This window comes from Diadema antillarum, unplaced genomic scaffold (assembly GCF_040938485.1).
Source record: "Diadema antillarum isolate AM-2024a unplaced genomic scaffold, OU_Dant_1.0 scf00000128, whole genome shotgun sequence".
In the NCBI taxonomy this organism is placed as follows: Eukaryota; Metazoa; Echinodermata; class Echinoidea; order Diadematoida; family Diadematidae; genus Diadema; species Diadema antillarum.
Window position 1 is genome coordinate 595,282 of NW_027271017.1, and position 26,702 is coordinate 621,983.

Sequence of the window (26,702 nt, forward strand, 5' to 3'; positions counted from 1 at the left end):
AGCATTATATAATCCGTTTATATACACATCAAATGTGACCCTGCACCTCAAAACAAACAAAAAGTCGCCAGACATGAATTTTTAGTTGATACCATATTCTGAAAGAGGAGACTTTAAGCTTTAAAATGATGTATAACTCAAATCAAATGGACTCTCCTAACCTATCTAAATATTGGAAAGAAAGCTCAAACTCAGGAAAAGTGTGAACTGAGAAAAGAGGCTCTGAAGTACAGTGTCTATTCAAGCGCTTAATCTTTACCAAAATGTGCTGGCTGTGTGATGAATGGGACAAAAAACAGAAAGTAAACCACCAGAGTAACAACAATGAAGGGATTATCAAATTAAAGTGAACTTAAGCATGCCTCATTAACACATTCTGTCCATAATTAATACCCACTTTCAAAGCAGTAGCACTATCCTTTCAAAAGTTATTAGAGTTGAAAGTGAAGAGTGTGGACAAGGTTTTTCAGAAATGAAAAAGGGATTCTAAAGACACACCTAATCACACTATTCTACCAAAAATGTTCGAGATAAACTGCTAAAAAACACACTTTTCTGCCCGTTTATGATACCAAATTTTAGCATATTGTAAAAGAAGACCCGCTCTTTCAGAAAATATGAAAAAGTCAAGTTCGGGTAGGTTGACCCATTTCACTTATTTTCAGTCCTTACGCAAAATCAGTGTGTGCGACTTTATGTTCGTTTTGAGGTGCACGGTCACAAATATTATGTGACCGTGCACATCAAAACGAACATGAAGTCGCAGACACTGATTTTGCGTGAGGACTGATAATAAGTGAAATGGGTCAACCTAGCCGAACTTGACTTTTTCATATTTTCTGAAAAAGCGGGTCTTCTTTTACATTATGCTAAAATTTGGTACACCGTGTATCACAATACGGGCAGGAAAGTGTGTTTCTTTAGCAGTTTATCTCGAACATTTTTGGTAGAATAGTGTGATTAGGTGTGTCTTTAGAATCCTTTTTTTTTCATTTCTGAAAAACCTTGTCCACACTCTTCACTTTTAACTCTAATAACTTTTGAAAGGATAGTGCTACGGCTTTGAAAGTTGGCATTAATTATGGACAGAATGTGTTAATGAGGCATGTCTAATCTCAGTTTAATCTGATAATCTCTTCATTGTTGTTACCCATTCATCGCACAGCCAGCACGGTTTGGTAAAGATTAACCGCTTGAATAGACACTGTACTTCAGAGCCTCTTTTCTCAGTTCACACTTTTCCTGAGTTTGTGCTTTCTTTCCAATATTTAGATAGGTTAGGAGAGTCCATTTGATTTGAGTTATACATCATTTCAAAGCTTAAAGTCTGCTCTTTCAGAATATGGTCTTAAGTAAAAATTCATGTCTGGCGACTTTTTGTTTGTTTTGAGGTGCAGGGTCACATATATATCTATATTATATATTATCATACAGTATGTATTTTATACATTATGATAAATAGTATAGGGGTACCTAGGGTTGAGTGCCTTGTCTATTATACCGGCGGTTACACGCTGGGGCGATCTTCAGACAGTCTGACTATACAATTTTGTTGTGTTTGTGTGTCGTGACGGTTCGGCTGGACGCTTGCATGGCTCGGGTGGTTTTCGTCAATCCTCAACAAACTGTACCAAAAGGATAAAGCGATGTTATATTCAGCAAGTTGTGCACTTGATGGCGTGATAATTATGATCAAAAACAAAACTGAAACATTTTTCATGCTGTATTCTCTACACAAATTGTAGAGCGGTTCGCTCTTTCTCAAGTGTCGATACTGAAAGAAGAGTTAATATTGTTCTCACAGTATCAACACTAGAGAAAGAACGAAACGTCCCTCCTCGTGGTCTATTAGATTACTTTTTAATCCAACGAATTTAGAGTGTATATATTTATACACATAGTATGTATAGAGAGAAGAAAGGTGAAGAGATCGAGTGATGGGGAAAGATACAAATGGAACGATAAAGATTTGCCATTTAAAGGGATCGTACAGTTTTGGTTGAGACCTAATTTCAGGTTTCTAACATTTTTTTGGTGAGATAATGAGAAACCTCTTATGAAATATGAAAGAGCATGTAATTCTATGAGGAATTCAACGTTTATTTGATGAAAATTGGTTTTGAAGTGGCTGAGATATCCAAAAAAGAGCGATTCTGATAAAGTGTGGGACCCACACTTTATTACCATTGCTTTGTTTTACTTTGTTTTTGGATGTTTCAGTCATTCCACACCCGATTTTCATCAAACAAACTTTGAATTTCTCTTAAAATGGCATGCTCTGTACTATATCATAAGTGTTTTCTTGGTATCTCGCAGTTAAAAGTTAAAAGCCCAATTCTCATCTCCACCAATACTATACTATCCCTTTAAGCAGAAGAGTCAGCACTGTTTCATACTGTTCCTTAAGTCCACGCTGAAAATTATAATCATATGTGGTGTGGTTGTGGAAAAGTTTGGCGTGGGTTCTAACCTTCAACCCCCGAGTCCTTGTGGTCCTTGAAATAAGTTTGTAATTCGACATTGATAGTTAGTAGCTTCTAGACGAACTCTGCGCAACGATTATTGAGTAACAACATTCTGAGTATGGTTGCCATGGCAAAGATTCATTATTTTTGAAAGTCAGATATTTTATTGTGATGACTGCGACTTGTGAAGGGTTTGTTGAGGGACTTGAAAATCTATAAACATGTCGCCACCAAATCAAATTGTGATTATTGAAGGGATCGTACATAGTTTGAATTGAAACATAACTTCAGGTTCTATCATTTTAGTGAGGTAAAGAGATACCTCCTATAAGAGCATGTAATTTCAAGAGGGATTCAACGTCGATTAAAATTTGAAATTGAAAATCGTCGATGAAAAGTTATTTTGAAATGACAGAGATTTCCAAAACAGGGCAATCCTACTAAAGGTGGGAGCCACCATTAGGATAGTTTTGCTTTACTTTGCTTTTACTTTGTGGATGTCTTAGCCATTAAAAAGCCGACTTCCATCTAGGCTCCTAATAAACTTTGAATTCTTGGCATGTTCTCTATACATTAGTGGTTTCTTATTATCTCGCAAAAAGTTATAAGTCCAATCCTCATCTCACCAAGTATAGCTTTAAAGTTAGATATGTATAGCAATTAAGCGTGCGATTTTACTCTTATCATCTTATCCATTACTTTATGGTTATTACAGGATGAAGAATATCAACGACGATTTCACTCAGAGTCTGACAGTTTGCGGGTGGGGGAGGGGGGGGGGGGCGGTCCCGGCAGGCAGGAGAATCTTCGATCCATATACTACATAATGCTTGGGGTTGGAGTCTCTGGGAATGTTTTCAAGCTTTGATTCTAACCTTTGCAGTTATGTGTGTTTATCACGTTTTTACACATATAGACCTCTATTTTGTGTCAATTTCTTATTCTCAATAAATTAACTCTATAAAAATCCTAAGCAACTTATCACCCAAACAATTTCTTTAACGGATATGATGAAAAGTGAAAAGTGTTGCAACTTCTACACCCGGGTGTGGAGCGCCTTCACGAATGCATTACCATGATTACACGCAGTGTACGTGTTAACAACTCTGCGCATGCGCCGGTGGAAGGACACAACTAATATGCGATGATGGCAAACTTACCCCGTCAAGTGTATCTTAACTTTCTCAAGATGGGATAGTTCTTCGACGTCTGCTGCACGTGTTTAGTACATCGTTATAACCATGTCAAGACATAGAAATATCCGTGGACGAAATTTCGATGAGGGTAATGTGAATACCGTTAAAATGTATTCTCATTTTTGGCAGTCCATCTGTTGACTAAACCCCTGCGAGCTTTGCCACGCAGTAAACAGACCGCCGCTAGTTAAAGTGTAGTCCCATGTACAGAATTAAATGTTGGGTTGATATTTGCTGACTGAGTGAGATCAGATCAGACTAACTGATATTAATAGTGAATCGATGCTCGAGCGTTCTTCAGTACACTTCATAGTACAGCGAACGTGCCTGCTACAAGCATAATACACGTAGATCTACATTGATTTTCTTTGCAATGTCGCATAGTTAGGCCAAGTCGTGATAATCGGTCTCTTCTTGTTCTGCATGTGCGTCTCCACTACAATATCTACAGTAGAAAACTTTATGTGCAAAGTTTATGGAGGTTGAATAAGTCCGCGGCTATGACAAAATGAATGGCGGTGAATGGAGTGGTGGACTATTTCATAATAATGCCCATATTTACATGCAGCTATTTGGTTCACTGCTGTTCTACTTGCGCCCGCACGACACTCACTGCCTGTCTGTGTGTGTGTGTGTGTGTGTGTGTTTGTGTGTGTTTTTATTCATCATGTTCATGATTCATAAAAAACAGAAAAAAGGCCTAGCTACTGTCAAGCTTAAAAGTACCGTTATAATTGTTTATCAGGGGCGGATCCACGATTTCTGTAAAGGGGGGAGGGGGCATAATTACAGTGTAATATTTCTGGTGCCACTTCCAGGTTTCATTTAATATTTTTCTTTTTCTTTCTTTTGTTTTTAACAAAAAATAGGGGGGGGGGGGCGTGCGCCGGTTGCGCACCCTCTGGATCCGCCACTATTTATTGTTATCAACTTTGTGTAAAGGCGGTCGCCCATACTGTAAACATTGATATTTTTGAGTGATCAATTTTTTGCGCTGAGCGGCTCAAAAGCATATTCGCAGGTTGTTGAATTCGCACTGCACAATTGAATTGTCAATCCATTCACAATGTGCAAAGAAAATTGTTGAGACATTTTCATGGGTTTTAGAGTTTGTGCTAGACAGAAGTAGTGCGAAATACACGAAAATTAATGTAGGCGGTCTACTGCAAAAATTCTGCATTTACACTGTACAGTAATTCGACCATAAACCAACATCCTCCAAGGTTTGATTGCCCCACCGGCAGTAAATAGTAACCTGTGCTTTTGCACGAGGTTAAATTTTGGCACAGGAGCTTGAACCTTGGTGTGGATTTTTTTTTTTTTTTTTTTTTTTTGTTGTTGGCTTGTCCAGTGCAGAACATGTTTCCTTCTTGATATGCTGGGTTTTTGTTCTTCACATCACCAATCTTCCACAGACTATGAGGGATATGATGACGTCTATGGCCACTCGGTAGAAGACGATTATGGAGTATCACCTGGGACAGGTACAGTAGGCCTGTGTTAAGGCAATGTATTTGATGGATTTAGCCCTCAGTTTGTACAGTTATTAGGGATGACATAGTTTGGGTTGAAATGGGGCTTCAGGCCTCCTACTCTTTTGTGAGATTTTAATGAGAATTTTTTAATGAAATATGAAAGAGCATACAATTCCAAAGGGAGTTCAAAGTTTATTTGATGAAAATTGGTTTTGAAATTTCTCAGATATCCAAAAACAAAGAGTTCCTAGTAACTTATTACAACCACATTTATTTGTTTATATACATGTATTTATTTATTTATCTATTTTTATTTTTATATTTTTTTTGGGGGGGGGGATTTGGATATCTCAGCCATTTCAAAATCAATTTTCATCAAATAAACTCTGAATTCCTCTCAAGTGTAGGGCCTACATGAGGTTGCTCTTTAAATTTCATAAGTGGTTTCTGATTGTCATGCAAAAACTTAAAATCTGAATCCTCTAACTCAACCAAAATGATGTCATCCCTTTAAGCAAAGATATCAAATTGTGTGCATGCTAGATTGTGTGACCAAAATATTACAGGACTTTGACGGCCATTACTTAATACTGGTTAAGTACGTCAAAGGAAGCCATGCCAGTTTGTTCATTTTGGCCCTCTCGCCAATTTGAAATTGGACAAGCGACTGGACCAGGGCAGAAAAAGAAAAGAAAGGAAATTACAAATTCACTTGCTACTGAAACCGAGCAGTGAAGAATGTAGCTGTACACAATCAAATCTAGAAAAACGCTTGGAGATTGTAGACCTCTGCCAAGCAGCTCATTTCCACCCATACATGTACCCGGTATGCAGAAAATCGCCCTTATAGTATATCCTAATGATCAAGAAGCCTTTTTGTTGTGTCTCAAAATGTACAATGTACCTCGTGAGCAACTAGCTGCACCATGACTGCGTGCTCAGTGTGCATTTGCACACCTCAAATATGTGCAGCTTGAAGTCCCTCGTTTGTTGGCCCTACTGTATTTTGCCAATGATAATCCTTCCAAAAAATAAAAAATACTTGTCATTGTGATAGTTTTATCCCTTTTTATCACTTTTAGTAGTATTAGATACATGTAAGTGATATTCTTGTCCCAAGGATATTATTCAGCTAAACAGAAAGTTTCAGCTATGAGATGGATACCAATTATGGACCATATTTTACTCTGGGCTTTTGATATTTGTGTGGCAACATGGGTAAAGGTATTTACAAAATGAATGGTGCCAGAATATTCTCTGCATGTTGTTGCTATGTCTCATAGTTTAAAATGTAGTGCACAGATGTTGGACTAACATGTTATGTGTGTGTTGTATCCTCATCAAAACCACATTGTCGATGCCTGCAGCGGAGCAGTTTCTGTACCATGGAAAGAGACACGAGCTGTCGTCCTACCTGGAGGACATCGGGGAAGACGATGGGGACAGCGACTCGGAGCAGCCCTTGGCAGACTCCAGGAACTATGAGAGGCCCAAGCTTAGCGACATGGATGAAGGTATTTAAAGCATGATAGATGCCACCAGAGTTGACCATTGTGATCATGTACAGGTTTGTATGTCATCATATACCAGAAATTATTTCAAATTTTACAGATCCACAACACCACAAATAATTAGTTCCAGGTACTTGTATTTGTCCATATATTGACATCCCAAACTTTTAAAGGAAAAGATTGAATAGGTACATGCGTAAGGCTCAAGGGATACTATTGACCCGTTGAGGACGAGTCCCGAATATACTTGGGCAGGTGTCTATGAGAATGCCTGTTGTTGCAGAATCAGCCCGTCCTTAACTGGTTAAAATCTCCTTCCATATTGAATTATTACATGAGATATACACTGCAGAAAACAAAAAACGAAAATGCACACATTATGATAGGACCTGATTTTCCCCATTTCTAAAGGGATGTTTAGTGTTATCAAGCGCAGTATACTCAAATTCAGATGAAATATTGCTTGACACAGGTCTACAATGTACAAGCAGTAATGAAAATCATATGTTGAACTTTATGTTATCATTGGCCTGAACTTAGTACATAATTATGCAATTAAATTTATGTATTCATCTGCTTTTCAATGGTGACAGCTCGCTTGCAGTCCTGTCTGGAAGAGATCCGCAACGTGGTCGGTGACACCACACCAGAGCATATCCTCATTGACACCATTGTTGCAAACAAGTTCAACTGTGAGCATGCCCTGGATGCGATCCTGAACAGGCAGGAGGCTAGCCAGAGGAAGCCGAAAGCTGCCACTCCGTCCAGATCAGGTGAGTTTACAGCTATGGGTGCACATTCGCATTGCTCAATTTGGGGTTCCGCCAATACGCAAATGCCTCTCAACCAACCATGTATCTATTCAGATGCATCAGATGCATTGTGGGATTGGTGGTAGCGAAGTTGGATCCCGACCCACCCAGACTGGCATTTGAGTAGCATTTGTAACCTGTGACCCGGATGAGTCAGGCAAGAAGCACTGTCAGTGGTAGAGCTTGACAACCAACCAACCTCGGTCATGTCTTTCATTTGGGGGTATTTTTGAAGATTTTGTTTATACTTATTATCACGTGACCACATTGCAGCGTTGCAGTGGCGAGCCATGACTTTGATGACCGCAAAACATTCCATTATACCATATTCATGTCAAATTCTAATGAAAAAAGTAAATTTGGGCCAACAGAATGGTAGAGATTTCATAAAAATTGGACTTACAATAAGAAAATTGTGGAATTTCAAAGTTTGTGTGTCCCTTTTGCAACCCTTAAATATACAGTAGATTCTTTTCACAACTTGTATATATATTGTAGAGGTGGGTAATTGAGACCTTTCGTCAGATTAATGAAGCTGGAAACTTCTCCATGATGGAGGGGGAGACAGTACTAAACATTTCAAGTGAATGCATTCCAACCCTGGAAAAAAAAGAAAGATGTTATTCTTGGCATAAAATCATTGTATTCTCAGGTGACATGGGGTGAGTTTTTCATTTGCTTAGCTCATTTTTTTCATCATGAAGAAAAAAACAGAATGAGAATGAGCAAGTTTTGAAGATTACAGTGAGACTGTCTTTATGTAACTTTTGATCTAAATGATGAAAATCTTTTTACAGACTGAACAAAGGACATTTTTCCCTTCTTGAAATCCTGGGCAGTTTTGTTGACCCCATGCTCATTGTATGCCCCTTTCTCTTTCTCTATATCTGGGCGACTTCCCATCTGGAATGCTAATGGTTCCTCCTACCCCTTGACATCCGTGTGACCTTTCACCCTTTGCCGACCTGGACCATTTTGATATGCCGTAATAATGATGCCTTTGCTTGCAACCTTGGCCATGGTAAGGTAAGACCCAACTAGGGTTAGTCCACGTAAAAGGGGTGCCAAAGGAATGCCTCCCGTATGGCTGGTCAAGCCAAGGGGGTTGTTGGCGGAAGGGAGAGGGGAGGTGCGGGGAGGCAGCACCCAGAGAGAAGAGGGGGTATTGAGCAGTCTACCTGGAACGACAAATAGGGGATACTCCTTGCAATCCGTGTCTAGGAAAGAAAACACGCAACAAACATCACAGATGGATTCAGCCGCTGCCCAGAAACCTAGCAAATCATTCCACTCGACTTCAGGTCTTACCTCATACCAAACACATTCCCCCCAAACCACAGGTGCACCATTTGGGCTTCAAGGAGGATTGCCCTCGAATGGATGTAGTGTTCAAGTAAAAAATGACAATACTATGCAATTTTTACCCAGAGGTATGCAAATGAATTCAAAGGACTTATCAAAAGTAGATTTACCAATGCAAATGGCTGGAAAGAGTATAGCTGAGCTTGCGAGCAAGCACAAATCGGATGCAGTAGAAGGAGGTAAAACTTCAAGCACGTCTGGATTCTCCTTATCAGACTTGGCATCCAGTCACTTGGATGGATCGCAGTCAGTCAAATTAGGTCTGCAGGAGAGTCCATTTATGATGAATAATCAGAAGCCTGGTCCTCAGACTAACAAATTACTTGGCATTTCATTAGCAGACATGGTAGCTGACTCGTCTAAGCCACACAAGTCAAGTAGTGGGGCAGCTCCTAGTCCACACTCAGGAAACATTTCAATTGCAAGTGCGATGCAAGATCGCACATCATCCCCATTAGGTTTCTTACAGCAGAAAACTCTTGAAGGGACTACTCAAAAGAATGTGACACAGCCATCACTAGCTGACCTATTTTCAAGTCACTTATCTTCGCCACCCAAGTCTACAATGGTAGGCGGTCCAAAGAAATCTGGTGAAGAACCTGGAGGCAAGGCCACTGCTTGCAGTAGTTTTTCTCTGGCAGATTTGCCATCCAGCACTGACTGTGGTTCCTCAGACCAAGTAACAGGAAGCGGGTATGCCGGCAAAGTGGGCAAGAGGCCAGCTGGGAAGGTTGGAGATCCAGCGGTTATGTCGTTATCAGACCTGTCCTCCAGCCCTTCCAATAGCGGCAGCGAGTCATTCATCTCCACCACTCCTCCCGAGGGGCGTAAAATTGTACCAAATTGCTCCTCCAGTGGCTCCTCTACCTACCCATCATCCCTTCGGGAGAAGCTGTGCGGCGCGGGAAACGTCAAGCCCAAATCTTTAAGACGTTCCCCTCCCACGAAACCGAAGAGAGTGTCCAGCCTGGCCGCCCCGTCCATTTTTGGCAGTGCCCTCTGCCACCGGTGCAGGGAAGTTTCGGATGAGGTGGAAGCCATAGGGCTGGGTTGGGTTGGTTACCAGGGGGTGAAGCGGAGGGTCCTACACAAGCAGTTATCTTTTACGCGGCAGAAGAGCCTCCAGGATGCCACGGGAGTGGAAGATAAAGACTGGGAGGGGAAAATTCCCTTCTTTACTTTCTCCACACCCTCGCCGGATGACATTGTCCTGAATCGGCAGAGAGGTGCATTCGTCCCCCTCCCAGAAAGTAAGACATGACGGAGCGATGATTCAACGAGCTAACAGTCGTGTGTGTGATCAAATTGGATTTGTGTGACATAATTCTGTATACATTGTTTACGTTGCATTGTGTTCATTTTCTCATGTTTTGTGAGTGGACTGACATTTGTGAAATGAACAACTCACACAATTATTGCCTTCAATGACACAACCCTTATTGCACACTGTATTAGCCATGTATTCAGCAAGTCAAATTTTTCGCGAATCAAGACTTCCCGACAATTTTGTGAGTGATTAAATTCGCAAAAGTAAAGTACAGTACTGACTGGAGAAAATAATGCTTTCAAGCCACACTCATGTCAGGTTCAGAGTGAATGTTTTTTGTGTTCTTAAATTCGCGAATTGCACCCGACTCACGAACTTCGGGAAAATAAAAAACCTCATGAAAAATTTGGCGTATACTGTATTACTAAGCAAACTTCAGATGCTGCAATGCAAACGCTATCGAGGAAGCAGTGTCCAAGGTTGGACGGAGGAGACGGCTCTCTCGTGCATGTGCAGAACACCATTTTTGGCCTAATATGCGTCATCTTAACGATCACGTCGCAGATTTAAAGCTCACTAAAGTTTCCAGGGTAGGAAATCACTAATTTCACTGACTTTCTGGTGGTTTCATGATGCACAGTCACATACATGTATGACAAATACAGTATCTGTACTGTAGGACAGCGTGCACACCTGCAGGGCTGCACACTAACCCATTTTTTTTTTACTGGTCTATACCATACCTGAAAAAGTTACTTGTCCTACAGTGATTTTTACTGGTCTTGGACCATCGGACCAGTGCCTGTGTGCAGCGTTGACATCTGTATTTTTATTGTTTCAGAGCATCACATCTTCACTCAAAGATGATATCAATTTGTGATGCATTAACCATTGCCAAGACATCAAAAACTGTTCCATCAAAAGGCCTAACTTGCTATATACTGAGTAAAGGCAGTCATCCATCGTAGGCCTACATGTAAATGTCTACTGTGGGAGGACATCACAGAAAGTTATGACTGTGGGAGATCATTACAAAAGGGGGCAAGTATCACACAACTAATTTATCACCAATCTTTTACTAATTGTTGCATTTCATGTTTTTTTATCTATTTCAACATTAACCTCCTTATTCATAACTCTTTATGTTCTCACAGACTAATTGGTAGAAAATATACCATTCGTGGGTCCTTTGATACGTAAAATGAAATGCCATGATCATATTGAAACATTGCAGTCCCTTTCCAAAATGTCTTTTCACCTAGGAGCCTTGAGGAAAGACCACCCGGTGGATCCCGCCCCCAGGCTGCAGATGGCCCAGGGGGTTGATGAGATGTCCAGTCAAGTGACCAGACTCAGCTTCATGGGCAAGGATGCCAAGCAGGGCTTTGAGGTCACTGTGGAGGACACCAGCAAGGGGCGGGGTGAAGCCAGCAGAGAGGGAGGGGCAGTGGGAGGAGCAGTGGGAGGGGCAGGGGCGGGCCCAGGGTCAGGGGGCGGAGCTGGAGAAGGGGAGGTGAGAGTGGGTGGAGCTGAGGCCAGAAAGGGTGCCCTGTCTCCCACAAGGATAGCAGAAACCAGCAACAGCAGGAGGAGTAGTAGGTATGTTCTAATTCCAACTTGCTTGCATTGTATCACAAAAGCTTTTTCTTCCTCTTTTTGCATTGAAATTTCTGGTTTGAATATGAATTTCCATGTGTGAAAGTCATTTGATTTTTGTCATTTTTTTGTTTTTTTTTTTACTTATATGATCTTTCAAAGCATTCTCTTTATGTAGTAGATCTGATTAAATGAAATCATATTCATGAGAACAAATAATTCTCACCATTTCAGGGAATCATCAAATTATTCAAGTGAACAAAATGTTAAATAAAAGCATATACATTTCTGCATTTCTTTGAAATGTGTTTTCATTTAAAGTATTTTTATTTGTCTGTTCAAACAAAGCTCTTACATGTATATTTCTAACAACTTAGTTCTTTCTGTTCCCCAAATGTATCAAGTAAATCAGACATACAAGCATACATATCTGCTTCTCTTTGGATTGTGTAATTATTCAGATGATTCTTGTGTCTGTTTGAACAAACCTCATGCCCGACATAACAACATTGCTCTTTACTGCTTCAGGGAATCATTACCAAATGTATCAAGTGAACCAGACTTACAAGCTTATGCATCAGCAACGTCTACACCGAGCAAGAAAGATGGCAGGAAAGTCTCGGTAAGTAGTCAAAAGATTCTTATAGGAGGTAATTTATGTATGTATAGAGCATAACATAATGATTACCCCATTCATCATATATGTGACCCTGCCTCACAAAATGCACAGAAAGTCGCCAGATATGAAATTTTAGTTAAAGACATATTCTAAAAGAGCAGACTTTAAGCTTTTAAATGATGTATAGCTCAAATCAAATGGACTTTCCTAACCTATCTAAATATTGAAAAGAAAACACAAACTCAGGAAAAGTGTGAACTGCGAAAAGAGGCTCTAAGTGCAGTGTCTATTCAAGCGCTATAAATCTTTACCAAGCCGCGCTGGCTGTGCAACGAATGGGACAAAAAAACAGGATGTAAACCACCAGGTGAACAACAATGAAGGGATTATCAGATTAAGCTGAAATTGAGTGTGCTTTGTTAACACATTCTGTTCATAATTGATGTTTACTTTCAAAGCAGTAGCATTATCCTTTCAAAAGTTATGAGAGTTGAAAGTGAAGAGTGTGTACAAGGTTTGTAAGAAATGAAAAGGGGACTCTAAAACCACACCTTATCACACTATTCTATCAAAAAATGTTCAAGGTAAACTGCTAAAAAACACAATTTCCTGCCCGTTTTATGATCCCAAATTTTAGCATAATGTAAAAGAAGACTTGTTCTTTCAGAAAATATAAACAAGTTAAGATCGGTATAATAGGTTGACCCATTTCACCTATTTTCAATCCTCACACAAAATCAGTGTGTGCGACTTTTTGTTGTCCCCGCCAAACGAGTTCGAGCAGGGGACTATGAAACGGGCTCCGTACGTGTGTGTGTCCGTGTGTCCGTCCGTGTGTCCGTCCGTGTGTCCGTCCGTGTGTGCGTCCGTGTGTGATCAAAATGTTCAAAATGCTACTCCTTCACCATTTCTAACTCGATTTTGATTCTGTTTGCTTTGTATGATAGCACTACATGGGAGCTTTGAAACTTGTAGACAGAATTTCAGTTGTGACCTTTGACCTTGACCTTTGACCTATATTGTACATTTTGCTTCAAAATGCTACTCCTTCGCCATTTCTAACCCGATTTTGATTCCGTTTGCTTTATATGATGGCACTAGGTGAGGGCTTCAAAACTTCTACACAGAATTTTGACCTTTGACTTCTTTGACCTTTGACCTTGATTTTTGACCTATATTGTACATTGCCTACAAAATGCTACTCCTTGTCATTTCTAACCCGATTTCAATTCCGTTGGCTTTATGTGATGGCACTAGGTGAGGGCTTCAAAACTTCTACACAAAATTTGGCCTTTGACTTCTTTGACCTTTGACCTTGATTTTTGACCTATATTGTACATTGCCTACAAAATGCTACTCCTTCGCCATTTCTAACCCGATTTCGATTCCGTTTGCTTTATGTGATGGCACTAGGTGAGGGCTTCAAAACTTCTGCATAGAATTTTGACCTTTGACTTCTTTGACCTTTGACCTTGATCTTTTTACCTATATTGTACATTTTGCTACTAAATGCTACTTGCGGCGGGGACATATATTACGCGGTTCTACTTTTTCTTGTTCATTTTGTGGTGCACGGTCACATATAGACGTAAAATTCCTTTCAGCTTTTGATTTGAATGGGATGGGATAGTAAATTTATGTATGGTATGATGTGTAAATTACATTTGTTCAATGCAGCACTGTAAAATATATTAAGAGATGCAAGCTTTTGAAGATTCTTTTGATAATGGACGATGCCTTACACCTATTCTCGGCAATTTGAAATCCATTGACGGTGGTGACTCCAAGTTTATTGCATTCAAAGGCGCAGAACAACAATGTTAAGCACTCTGAACTGCAATGCCATACAATCGGACTATCTGATCAGCCTTTCCATGTAAATGTCATCATCGAACTAAAAAAAATGGTGTTGGGATAATCGCTATTTGAAGTTGTTTTCATGAAGTGTGATATTGAAATGGTTTAAATCTCATACCCATTGTTGTAATCAAGCCTTTTTTAGAAAGTTGAATTACTGTGTATGACATTTTATTATGTTCCCTTTCTTTTTTTTTTCTCACTCTTTCTCTTTATAAATGAACAAGTCGCTTCAGTACAAAATGATTATCACTTTTAACCAATGTCTGTATTTTGTCGAATTATACTTTCATATTCATGATGAGATATTAGTTTGTTATAGGGTGCCTACATAGTAATCAATATCACATTCTTTAAAATAAAAGAACAAATCATATTAAAGGCATTATATCTACACAGTTCATGACAATGATTTAAAAAAAAAGAAAAAAAATTGTGATAAAAAAGAATTCATACCAAATAACCAAATAGATCTATAATCTATACAGGTCTGTAGATGATAAATGCACGATTTTTAGATAACGTGTAATTATTTATATTCAATTAATTATACAAAGATTGTATGTAACCATACAGCTGTGAAAACAAAATATAAATCATTTTAATTCTCTGTACTGCAGAGTTTTTGAAATTACATGACACATTATATCATGCAACATTAAAATATTGTGTTGAATTCAAATGTATTGAGTATGTTGTCAATTAGGGGCTGGCTCTATGAGAGTTTTAATGCAAAGTATGTCCGTCCATCCACATCTCAGACCATCGACATCGCCAAGGAGTTGGAGCAGCGGCAGGGGGGCAAGGAGCTCCTCAACCTGGTGGTCATCGGCCATGTGGATGCGGGCAAGTCCACCCTGATGGGTCACCTGCTCTACCTCTTGGGCCAGGTCAACCAAAGGGTCATGCACAAGTATGAGACAGAGTCCCGCAAGCAGGGCAAGGCCTCCTTCGCCTACGCCTGGGTGCTGGATGAGACGGGAGAGGAGAGAGAAAGGTGAGAACTAACATGTACTTTTACCTTCCATCAGATTGTTGGTATATTCACACATTTATGATTATTATTTTTTTTTGGGGGGGGGGAGGGGGGTGGGAGTGATGGAGGTTGATAGATTGTGATGAGAAGCTGTGTATATTTTTTACTGCTTGTATTTTTCATGATCTCCATTTTGTTTTTATGGTCATCACTGTTTGCTGTTTCAGTATTTAATAATGTACATATTTAATGAGATATTCACAAAAGCGTACCATTGATATGTGTATGTATCTATTTGTTGCTTAAAATGGTTGATCTAATCAAATCCTAATTAAGTTTCTTTGTGTATTTGATGAGGCCCCCAATGTTAGTCTCGGCTATACTGGGGATCCTCCTGTATGGTACTTTCATTTTTTCCCCCTTTGTTTTATTATCTCTGTTTTCTCTCGCGATGATTTCCTTAGCTCTCATGTGCGAAGTCAGCCATGATTGATGATGAATCAATGTGTATGTTTTCAAAAGTGATTTGATGATTAATTGTACCATGGAGGAACAAAAAATGAATGAATTTATTTCAAGTCTGCATGGATGATCAGAGGTTACATACATTGTAGAGTGTTGAAAGGTATTGTGCAGCAAATTACTGTATATGCCGAACATTTCGCAAGGTTTTTATTTTCAGGAATTTCGCGAGTTGGGTACTATTGGTGAATTTTAGATCACGAAAATAACAACTCAATATATATATACTGACATGAATATGACATGCACGCCTACATTTCTCCGTTCAATAATGTACTCAACAATAGAGAATTTAAGCACTCACAAAATTGTTGGGAAGTCCTGATTCGCGAAAAATTAGAGTGAATAGACTCGCTTAATATATATGGCACAAACAGTATCATGATGTACTTGTGGTTGAATGTGGTAATGGCAGTGCTTCCCTTTGCTGCTTTTACAGGGGAATCACTATGGATGTCGGCCTGACTCGCTTTGAGACAACTCACAGACTGGTCACTCTCCTCGATGCACCGGGTCACAAAGACTTCATCCCAAACATGATTACGGGTGCTGCACAGGTATGACATACTTCTTACCTCACCCTACCTTTTACTCCCCCCTCCCCCTGTTCAGCTACTTTGTGTTCTCAGTATAATATTTAGGCTCTATTTGCACTAAATGTTTGAAGGTTCATTCATAGATTAAAGCTTTAGCCGCTGAACTGCCTGTGGCCTCCCCTCTCACAGGTCGCTAAACCTCTTATGGCCACCCATCACATGTGTGTTTGTGCGTGGGTGTGTATGTATGTGAGTATGTTTGTTTTCCTGCGTGCTCTTTCACCCTACTTTGCTATTTGTATCCATACATACAGAGTCACTTTGAAGAAAATATGTTTACATTATCTGCATAAAAAAAGGCAGTCTCTTCAGTAGGTTCCATGAGCAGTCTCCCAAGACTTAATTGACACATTTTGATAATTCTAACTTAAAACTCTCAATCATTAGCTATTAATGAAGAGATCAAAGCTGATGACCATGAGAGGATGTTCATGACATGGCTTCATTCCTGTGATGTTATGATGGATAATAGTTTGCTGCTAATGGATACATACAAATGAACCCATTGGAAAAATAAGTAGGGCTTGTCAGTGCAGTTTTCTGACTCTTATCCCGTACATATTGGCCTATTGCTCCAGAGAAGGTACAGCAATATTATTCACATTTCGACAACTTTAACATGATGTAAACTAGCTCAGTCACACTTAATGTTTATTTTTGTCTGTCATAAGTTATGTTTATTTGAATGCCTTTTAAGACTTTACCAAGAGACTGGTGTGTCAAAGAAGTAATTCTGACATATTTTTGTTGACCTTTGACCCCTTTCAAATTACATAATTATATGTTTTATATGAAACAAGACAAATGGTAGAGCATAAAACTATAAAAAGGCCCACGGGCAGTTTCAGGCATTTTTAGGGAGTAATAAGACGTGGGTTTTCAGGCGGTTCAATTACTAATGATTTGACCAAGTTTTTACTCTTTTCTTTTCTCTGTTTGCTGTGACAGGCTGATGCAGCAATCCTAGTGGTGGACGCCACCAGGGGAGAGTTTGAGACGGGCTTCGAGTCTGGTGGCCAGACGAGAGAACACGCCCTCCTTGTCCGCTCACTCGGTGTCCGGCAGCTGTTAGTTGGGGTCAACAAGCTGGACACTGTGTCATGGTCAGAGGAAAGGTTCAGGGAGATTGTGAAGAAGCTTGGAAGCTTTCTGAAGCAGGCAGGATTCAAGGTAACTTGTGTCAAAAGATTCCCAGTCTTTATTGACCTCTCTCTATTTTTTTTTCTTTTATTTTAAAGTCGTAGGTCATTAAAAACTGCTGACGAAGCAGATACACCCTTGCTCTGGAAGTTACAAAGCAAATGGAAAGAGAGAGCAAAACACAAACCAAGTGAATTAAAAAGACAAGTGGAAGCCAAGAAATACGTATTGTATACAGTTTCTGGAGTCTATTAAGAATGGGCCAAAATATTGCCTCCTGTTGCACAAAGATAGCATAATGCGACCTTTCCAAATTGATGCTAAGTGTGCTTCATAAAAGATGATGATACTTATTTGTCTTTTTGCCTTGCATTTTTTTTTTTTTAACCACAGCTTAGACTGCCTACAAAATTCATGGTGTTGACAGTTTACCAGATGCACAGTTGTTCATTCTTTATTGTGCAAACAAGACAATTTCAGCTTTTGAAGTCTATGTTTTGAAAAAAAAAACACACACAAAAAAAACACCGAAAACACACAAATCAACATATACTGGCTGTTCACCTAGATGTGTATCACTACTTAACTTTTCTTCCCATGACAGTTGCACGTCTTTAACCCAAGAATACCATGCACAACCCTAGCATGTATTATAATTCATACCCCTCTTTAGTTTTATATACAGTAGCCCTTTATACAGCTTATTGTGTTGCCAAAGTCGTGGTGTCCATGTTTATTTAGATTAATGATATGTCCAAACCAAGTGTGTATGCCCATTAATTTTAGAATGGCTACTATTAAAACACTAAATAATTGATGTTAATTTACATTGATCTTGAGCAATCTTTCAAGCAGTTGCGATATAGTGTTCATGCATGTTTATTTCTCATTTTCTCCGTCTTTGTGTGCGTGTGTGTGTCTGTCTGTCTGTCTGTCTGTCTATCTATCTATCTATCTATCTACCTATCTATCTATCTATCTGTCTATGTATCTCTGTCTATCCATCTAATGTATCTACTATCTCTCTGATTCTCAGGATTCTGACATAGAGTACATCCCTTGTAGTGGTCTGACTGGAGAGAATCTGACAGAGAAAGCCAAGGAACCCAACCTCACTTCCTGGTACTCAGGTTCATGTCTCTTGGAGCATATAGGTGAGAGGGACGGGGGATTCAGCTTAACCCCTTCTGAGCCAGGGACTTTGGACTGTGTATTCACAATGATATGGGGTTTCCTGTTCCAATCAGCACTCAAAAGTACACAAAGGGTTAAGATGCTGAGAAACATTGGGTTCAGAAAGTGCAACAATCCCAAACTAGAGAAGCGCTCTGAGAGCTGCACACACCTCAGCCAAGCATGCAGCTCATTTCCACCACTGATCTTGTTCCTCCATAGAGATACATGTATCAGTGATTTCCAACCATACATACTTACAGCATTGTGTGCTGAAAGTCACGCGATTTCCCAATATACAATGTAGAAGCTATATTACTTGTTACATCATAAACCCTCAGCTGCACGGCACGCCTCGCCCTAGCAGAAACTAGAGCACGCACTTTAGTGCACGCATGCAAACCTCAAATGCGCGCAGCCTGAGCTCCCAAGTTCATTGACCCTGCCTGCCAAAATATCAAAAATCCTTCATAAATTCCCCCAAAATTGCTGTATCATTACCAAACTTTAATCATTTGTTACTTGTATTATTCTAAACCTTTCATGCAAGTCTCACCCCAATCCATTAACTACTTTTTGAGTTATTTTGCACACGGACAAACTAACAAACACACAAACACACAAACCAACGGTAACGAAAACAACCTCCTCCCTTGGAGGTAACTAGCTGTAGCATTTGGAATCTTCATATTAAAAAGCTTGTTCCACAGTGTGCAGTGATGAACTGTAAATTAATTTCAAATACAGATATTTAAGCACTTTGTGAATCACTTGGCAGTCTGACTTGTTACATTTCATAAGACTATTTTGACTCATATACATGTAGGGTGGAATCTTTTTGCCAGGAGGGTCCATGTTTCTATTGAGGTGAATTGATATAAAGCAGCCAGGCTAAGCAGTCAAGAGCACTGTGCTTGATATTTGAAACATTGTGCTCATATGTAAACTTGCTGTATTTTTTCAATTCTTTGAAGGGAGTGGGCAAGAAACATATGGTAGGCTTTATGAATGGGGTAGATGTTATGAAGTCATTAATATTGCTTTTATGCAACCTGAACAAACATTAGAAAACTGAGAGGTAGGAAGGAGGTTGTCTGTCATCATAACTCTCTGCACATGTTTGGTTTGAAATTACTCTAAGTTCAACCTCCTCCTCCTCCTCCTCCTCCTCCTGTTCATCCTTCTTTGAGGATACTGTCCAACACCCCCGTACAGAGGCCAGATGGACAGGGGATATGTTGATGCTACTATTAAAGACAAAATTTAGAAGTTAATTTGCTTTGCTCTTGAATGCTCTGGAGAACCGACCTGTGCACGTTATTTTGTCCAAAATAATACCAGACCATTGTTTCTTCATCTTTGGGTTCTGTCTCACACACTACAAGACAGAAGAGGAAGGAAAATAAAAGGGAGAGTGAGGGAAATAGAGGAGTATATGCAAGATGATACAAATTTGTACTTTGTTTGTATTTCATCCATCTAATCCCATTTTGGTCTTTAACAGATAAACTCAAGCCTCCCAAGAGATCCATAGATCGGTCGTTGAGGTTGTGTGTGTCAGATGTCTTTAAAGGTGAGTTATTTAAACGTAAGTTCTGGCTTAGTGAAATCAGTTAGTTCATCTGCAGATTTTGCCAATATGTCACTCCAAAATGCAAATGCTGATATTTCATTAATATGATGTTGTTACTGAAGTATCCCTGGTTACCATGGAAGTTAATTGACATGTCCCAGGAAGCATTTTTAATGGCAATTATATGCTTTTGTTGCTATCTTGAAGCCAGATTCTTTCCGGGAATAGCATCACATAATTTGGTCTAAATTTGTAGGGGAGAATATATTTGTGTATTGTAGTAATAAACAAGAGTGCAACAACAGCAGAAACTTTTACTTTTTGTGGCCACAGTAAGCACAAATTGATGAGTTATTGCTATTTTTTTAATAGCCCACTGCTTGTGGGAACCTAGTGGGTTGTGTTGAAAGTCTTTGAAAGAAATTTGTAGGGATTAGAGTTCATTTTAAAGGGTGTGTACAGTTCTGGTTGAGGTGAGGATTTAGCTTTTAGCGTTTTGCGAGATATTCAGAAACCACTCTATGAGATGTCAAAGAGCGTGCAATTCTACGGGGTATCAAAAGTTTATTTCAAGAAAATCGGTTTTGAAATGGCTGAGATATCCAAAAACAAGGTAAAACAAAGAGACCCTAATAAAAGGCGTGGCCGGTCGCCTTTTATTATTATCACTTTTTTTTTGGATGTCTCGGTCATTTGAAAACCTATTTCATCAAATAACTGTTGAATCCTTCTTAAAATTACATGCTCTTTCATATTTCAATAGAGGTACAGCATCTCATTATCTCACTTAGGCATGTTCAAAACATGAATCCCCACCTCAACCAGTACTGTACAGTCCCTTTAACTTCAAGGGACTTACGTGGTCCAGGGGCCTGTTTCCCTGTCTCTTTTTCAACTGACCTTTAAGTACGATTTAGAGATCAATAAGTCTTCAGAAGTTAAGATCTGTTTCACTTAGCCATCTTGGAGCAGTATCTTGTGTCCACCTTGACATGTTCTAGAATGCATACATTGAATGTCATTGTATCCTTCCCAACTATATATGATCTGAATCTGTCCAATCTTTGGGTTCATTGTCAGGCTTGATATACAGTTATTCCCATGTTAGTGAGACAGTGCCCAGGTATTTGTGTGACCACGTTGACTGTCATATCTAGGTATGGGATCAGGAGTGAGTGTCTCAGGGAAGGTGGAGACGGGATACCTTCAGACTGGGGAGAAGATCATCGTGATGCCAGCGGGAGAGAATGGTCTAATAAAGGGTAAGTGGTCTAAGTGCTTTGACCTTTGAAGGAATAAAATGTGTTTGTCTTCATGGAGCTTCAGAAATGAATTCAATAAAGTCGATAAAGGGAAGAAACATGTTTTTCTCCTTTACACAAGCCTGTACTTTTATTGTAAATTTCAGATCGATGAGGGTTTCTTTCTTTTTTAAATTTTTATTTTTGTTTTGTTTTTGTTTTGTTTTGTTTTGTTTTGTTTTGTTTTGTTTTTTGTTTTGTTCTTTTTTGTTTGGTTTGTTTGTTTGTTGTTGTTGGTTGTTTTTTTTTTTTTTTTTGGGGGGGGGGCACTTTTTATAGAATGCAAATGAGGAATACCAAACAAAATACTGGCTCACAAGACATTTGGACACATGGTGTACTGATTTGTAAGATTTTGTGCAGGTTTCTCTAGTATCTTCTTTGGCCATCAGTGATTTCCTAATTGCTCTTAAAACTGAAAATTAAATTCCTGAAACTTTATGAACTATGTTGCCAAAGAAACAAAATTGTGCCAGAAGAACATGATTTTTGCAACACTTAACTGTCTTGCGCTTTTGCATAATCCTGAGCTTCATACTCTAGTTTCCTGATGTCCTTGTGGAAAGTGTATGGTACTAGGAAGCATATCATCATGGAATGGTGTTTCTTCGTTGCCATGCTATTTCCAGGTATTTCAGTCCATGATGAAGATGCGAGGTGGGCGTGTGCCGGAGACCACACAACGATCGTTGTAACGGGTGTGGACCAAATGAACCTCACGTGAGTGCACTCTTTTCCATACATCCTGTCTCTCAGAAAATTTTAGGACAGAAAAAAAGAAAAACAATTGCACCTTGAATTCGAGTATCAAAGTATGATGTTGTAGCCATTCCTTACCATGGAAACTGGTTCTAAACAACCCCACCTGGCCAGAGTGCTTATGCATGCACCTGGTTGCAACCAAAGACTATGATGTCATCACTTCATTACTCGACAGTGAGTGTATTCCACTCACATACAATCCATCATTCACCGTGGTCAACTTGCTCATGTTATTGGTGCTGCTTGATTGCACAAAATAAATGAATGCAAAAAAAGATATTACTCAAAAGCATGCAGTAAAATAGAACCTCACACACATATGCACATGCACCATACACGTACTCAGACGTGCACAGTGATTTCCAAGTGAGGTCCAAATGTGTAGTCTTCACGCTGTGCTATTCTGTTTTCACCATTAAATGCTTCCATGCAGAATTGGAAGTGTCATCTGCAACTACCAGGACCCAATCAAGGCAACGACCCGTTTCCAGGCCAGGGTCGTCATCTTCAACATCGAGGTCCCACTTACAAAGGGCTTTCCAGTGAGTATTGTGACAAAATCAGTGTACTTTTTAGTTGCCCTCATTTTGTCACTAACTTGTTTTGTGGGTATATCGTGTTGGTGCTTACCTTTTGTGCATGTTTCTGTGGAATTATGCAAAGTTTGAAACTGTGTAAAATGTCAAATATGTAGCTTAAGTTTGGGGAGAATATACTTTAATGAAATAGAAGGCTCCTTTTTTAGATATTGATAGATACAAAAGGGTACGTTGGCAGCTGATTTGTTGTCTCTGTAACACAATGTATTGAACTTTATTTGGAATCAAGCTTGGACCGAGTTGTCTTTCATGGTAGATTGTTTGCTGAAGATGAAACCACACATGTGCTCTTGGTGCCAGTGACCGTTTTGTTTCCCTCCAGGTACTAGTTCACTATCAGTCGGTCAGCGAAACGGCAGTCATCAAGAGATTGCTGAGCGTCCTGCACAAAAGCACGGGGGAAGTGATCCAGAAGAAGCCAAAGTGAGTCCCAGTCTATGCATCAATCCATCACAGATCTACTGTATACGTCGAATATTTTGCGAGGTTTTTATTTTAGCGAATTTAGCGAGTCATGAAAATATTGACTCTGATCACGCTATGAATGTGACGTACGCATATACATTTCTCCGTTCGGTACAGAACTCCACGATTTCGAATGTAACCACTTGCGAAATCGTTATGAAGTTCTGATTCGCTAAATATATGGCGTATACAGTACACTTGTACTATCAGTTTAGGAGAGTGTAGCCCAAGATTCAAAATCTTCCAAAGTGCACAAAAGATTGTGTTATGGCTCACTGGGAAAAGACAACAGACTATCAACAGGGCTCGTTACCAACTTTTCCCTCTGGTGACCTGTTCAGGTTACTAAAATCTTTGAGTCTAAAATTTAGGTGGCCTGGAAATGATATGTAGTGGCCCAAAATAAAAGGAATACAAAAATCTTTTTTTGATTTTAGATGCCCGATCAGGCCATCTAGAGATAGACTTCTTAGAAATTTGGTGGCCCACATACATTTTTAGTGGCCCCGGTTTACTGCTAGTGTCAAGCCCTGATAAATCATAAGCATAGGGTCTCTGGAAAGTTTTGAAGAAAATTCCTGAACCTTTTGAGAACGGGCTGATTTTGTTACAACACGCCTTTCCCATAGACACTGGCGCGAGTATACTCGGGACTCGTCCTCCTCAATGGGTTAAAGGTTCGTCCTCAACGGGTTAAAGGTCTTTGCTCAACATGTCAATGTCAAATAGTAAGTTATTACTGACAACTTGATAGTGAAAGGATTGTTTCCTCAAATGTCATGCGAGATGTGGCATTGCTAGATATTCACTGATTGCAAATCTTGGAACATTAACCCGTTGAGGATGGACTGATTTTGCTACAACACGCATTTCCCATAGAGACCTGCCCGAGTATACTTGGGACTCATCCTCAACGGGTTAAGAACCTGTACTTCTGAGGTATTGCAGTCTTCTCAAAAGTCACTTGGTCACTTTTATGTTTCTCATACCTGACATCACTCATTGTTAACCCGTTGAGGACGAGTCCCGAGTATACTCCGGCAAGCGCCTATGGGAACTGCGTGTCGTAGCAAAATCAAACCTTCCTCAACGTGTTAAGCAGATACACTACATACAGTCAAACCTGTTTATAGCAGCCACCCAATGGAGACAAAAGAATAATGCTTGTATACAGGTGGCCACTATAGTCAGGTGGCCAGTGTAGCAGGTTTGGCTTTAAAGGCATTATTCATCTACTCTCTCTCTCTCTCTCTCTCTCTCTGTTTCCCTGACCTAGATGTCTTACCAAGCACATGAATGCCATCATCGAGATCGAGACGTCGAGGCCAGTGTGTCTAGAGCTGTATAAAGACTACAAGGAGCTGGGCAGGTTCATGTTGAGGTACGGCGGGTCCACCATAGCAGCTGGGGTCATCACGGAGGTGAGTTGGCCTGGACTAGTTTTTATGTTGCTTTTCTAGTCCCTACAGATAGTATGTAGACCTCTTCTTTAAGCCCCAACAAATGACCAGGTGTCGTAGTCATGGTTTTTTTGCCTCCGTCGTGCACCAACAAAACCATGTCATGCATGGACAAGACAATCCGAAACTCACACTAAGACTTGATCCTTACGAGAACCAAAAATGACCACAGCATATCTCATCATTGTTGCAACAAACTCTCTACTGTCCCAAGTATGTACACACTTTATTTCCCTTCCTGGGTTGTTTTTGGTTTTTGTTTTTTTTTCCATCACACCCTCTACCACAAAGGCGTGATGTTTACAGGTTGTCCATCCATAATCAGTTTTTATGGACAACGAAACAGGAACTGTTTGAGGTATCCAAATAAAACTTGATACACAGTGTATGTGTGTATCAACTTTTGGGTGCATGCGCAGGTCATAGGTAAAGGTCAAACTCAACAATTTCCTTGTTTGAATTTGAAGCCATCCCTTGCTGCTTTTTTGGGCAGTGATGCTCACACTTCGCAAATGCAAGGTCATTCTGTAATTCTTGTTCATTGTTTTTATCACTCCTTTGAGCTGACTTCAGCTGTTTGAACAACATTCAGGGGGCATTTCATGAAGCACTTTGGTCGGATATTTCTCTGACAGCCTGTTACAAGCTACTGAAGTCCTTGCATCTGATTGGCTGAGAGCATATTTGTCTGACAACTTTGTCAGATAAAATGCTTCCTGAAATGCCTCCAGATGGGGGAAAAACAAGATTGAACATTATATATTGATTTAGAGCTTAGAATAATGACTGTTTTGACTTTCTGATTTGGTCTGAAAGCAGTTTGAATTTGAATGATCTTTTTCTTTTGTTCTCTTTTTCCCTCTTGTATTTCTCTCCCTTTCTTTCTATCTCTCTATTGCAATTTATTTCATCTCTCACTTTTACAGTTGAAGAACTGAGGGAAAACTGGGAGTGGCATCTAACCTGTTGTATCGCCTTATCTGATGGGCCAGCTGAGATGCCATGTCAGCAAGTCCCTCAAGGATGCTCAAAGGTCTCGGTGTGATGGCAAATAATTTTCACTATTTTTCGTTATTTTTTTTGGTCACATTGACTCCATGGGAAGGAGAGTGAGAAGACAGTCAGGTTGATATAAAGCATGCAGCTTGAATTTCCTTCCCTCTTCAGTTGCTAAGAGTCTTGATGATGTTTTGAGATGAGCAGCCGTGGTCAGTTGGGGTCAAGGACTAAACTCAGGGGAGCAGTGGTCCGTCGGCTCTTCCAGGAGTTCTGTCTGTTGCCATGGCAATAGTTGAAGGGTTTGTTTGCAAAAACCAATAAGTCCATTTTTGAAGATTTTGAAGTACGATCTCTGTCATAAATTACAAAATAATACCTTTTAAATGATATATTGGTCACTACATTTAAAGGTATATTCTTGAAGTTATGGTCAAAAGAAGCACAAATTTTCTTATTATTCTCTTTATTTTTCTTGACCTTTAATCACAAATATCTCCATTTGGCAAATATGGACTTATCGGTTTTTGCAAACAAACTCTTCAGTTGCTATCATACATTTTCAAATCAGCAAGCCTTGTGTAGCCATTTAGCACAAGAGTATAACATTTCAGGGAAAGAATAGCAAATCACAAGTAAATGTTAACATCTGAATGTTGATAGAAATTGGGTAATGAAGTACTGTGCAATTGCCATGGAGGGATGTGCATACAGTCCTGGGAATATAGAGTTCCACTGCTGTAAAAAGTCCTCCTGTTTTTGGTATAATCCATTATCACTTCAGGCCCTCACCCTTTCTACACCTATACAGATTGACACAGACTGACACCAATTATCAGTGATTGTGCTTGTTATTAAGGACCCTAGTGCTTACCGGTATTTAACTCTTTATGTGCCATGGTGTAAACCCCCTGTGTGCCACATTACTCAGAGATAGCAACATGCCATAAGTCATGCGTTGGGAAAACATTCTGTTTTT

The 26,702-nt window shown here is 39.7% G+C and overlaps 1 protein-coding gene across 1 annotated transcript; it reads left to right on the plus strand.

The window, feature by feature from the left end:
• The first annotated feature begins 3,610 nt into the window (after positions 1-3,610).
• LOC139720461 (uncharacterized) lies at positions 3,611-25,773 on the plus strand. The gene is made up of 19 exons (XM_071631819.1): positions 3,611-3,749; positions 5,077-5,145; positions 6,504-6,650; positions 7,241-7,420; positions 8,491-10,071; positions 11,351-11,509; positions 11,546-11,687; positions 12,213-12,306; positions 14,922-15,157; positions 16,098-16,215; positions 17,203-17,424; positions 18,431-18,548; positions 20,072-20,140; positions 21,298-21,402; positions 22,071-22,161; positions 22,637-22,745; positions 23,125-23,225; positions 24,544-24,688; positions 25,654-25,773. The coding sequence occupies exons 1-19, from the start codon at positions 3,707-3,709 to the stop codon at positions 25,663-25,665; spliced, it is 3,741 nt and encodes a 1,246-aa protein (XP_071487920.1). The 5' UTR covers positions 3,611-3,706; the 3' UTR covers positions 25,666-25,773.
• Positions 25,774-26,702: the final 929 nt, after the last annotated feature.

Excerpts from the sequence above, each read along its gene's own strand:
- LOC139720461 (XM_071631819.1), top strand. The coding sequence starts at position 3,707 with ATGTCAAGACATAGAAATATCCGTGGACGAAATTTCGATGAGG. Across the intron at positions 3,750-5,076 it reads TGGACGAAATTTCGATGAGG|ACTATGAGGGATATGATGAC; the intron begins GTAATGTGAATA and ends AATCTTCCACAG. Across the intron at positions 10,072-11,350 it reads ATTCGTCCCCCTCCCAGAAA|GAGCCTTGAGGAAAGACCAC; the intron begins GTAAGACATGAC and ends CTTTTCACCTAG.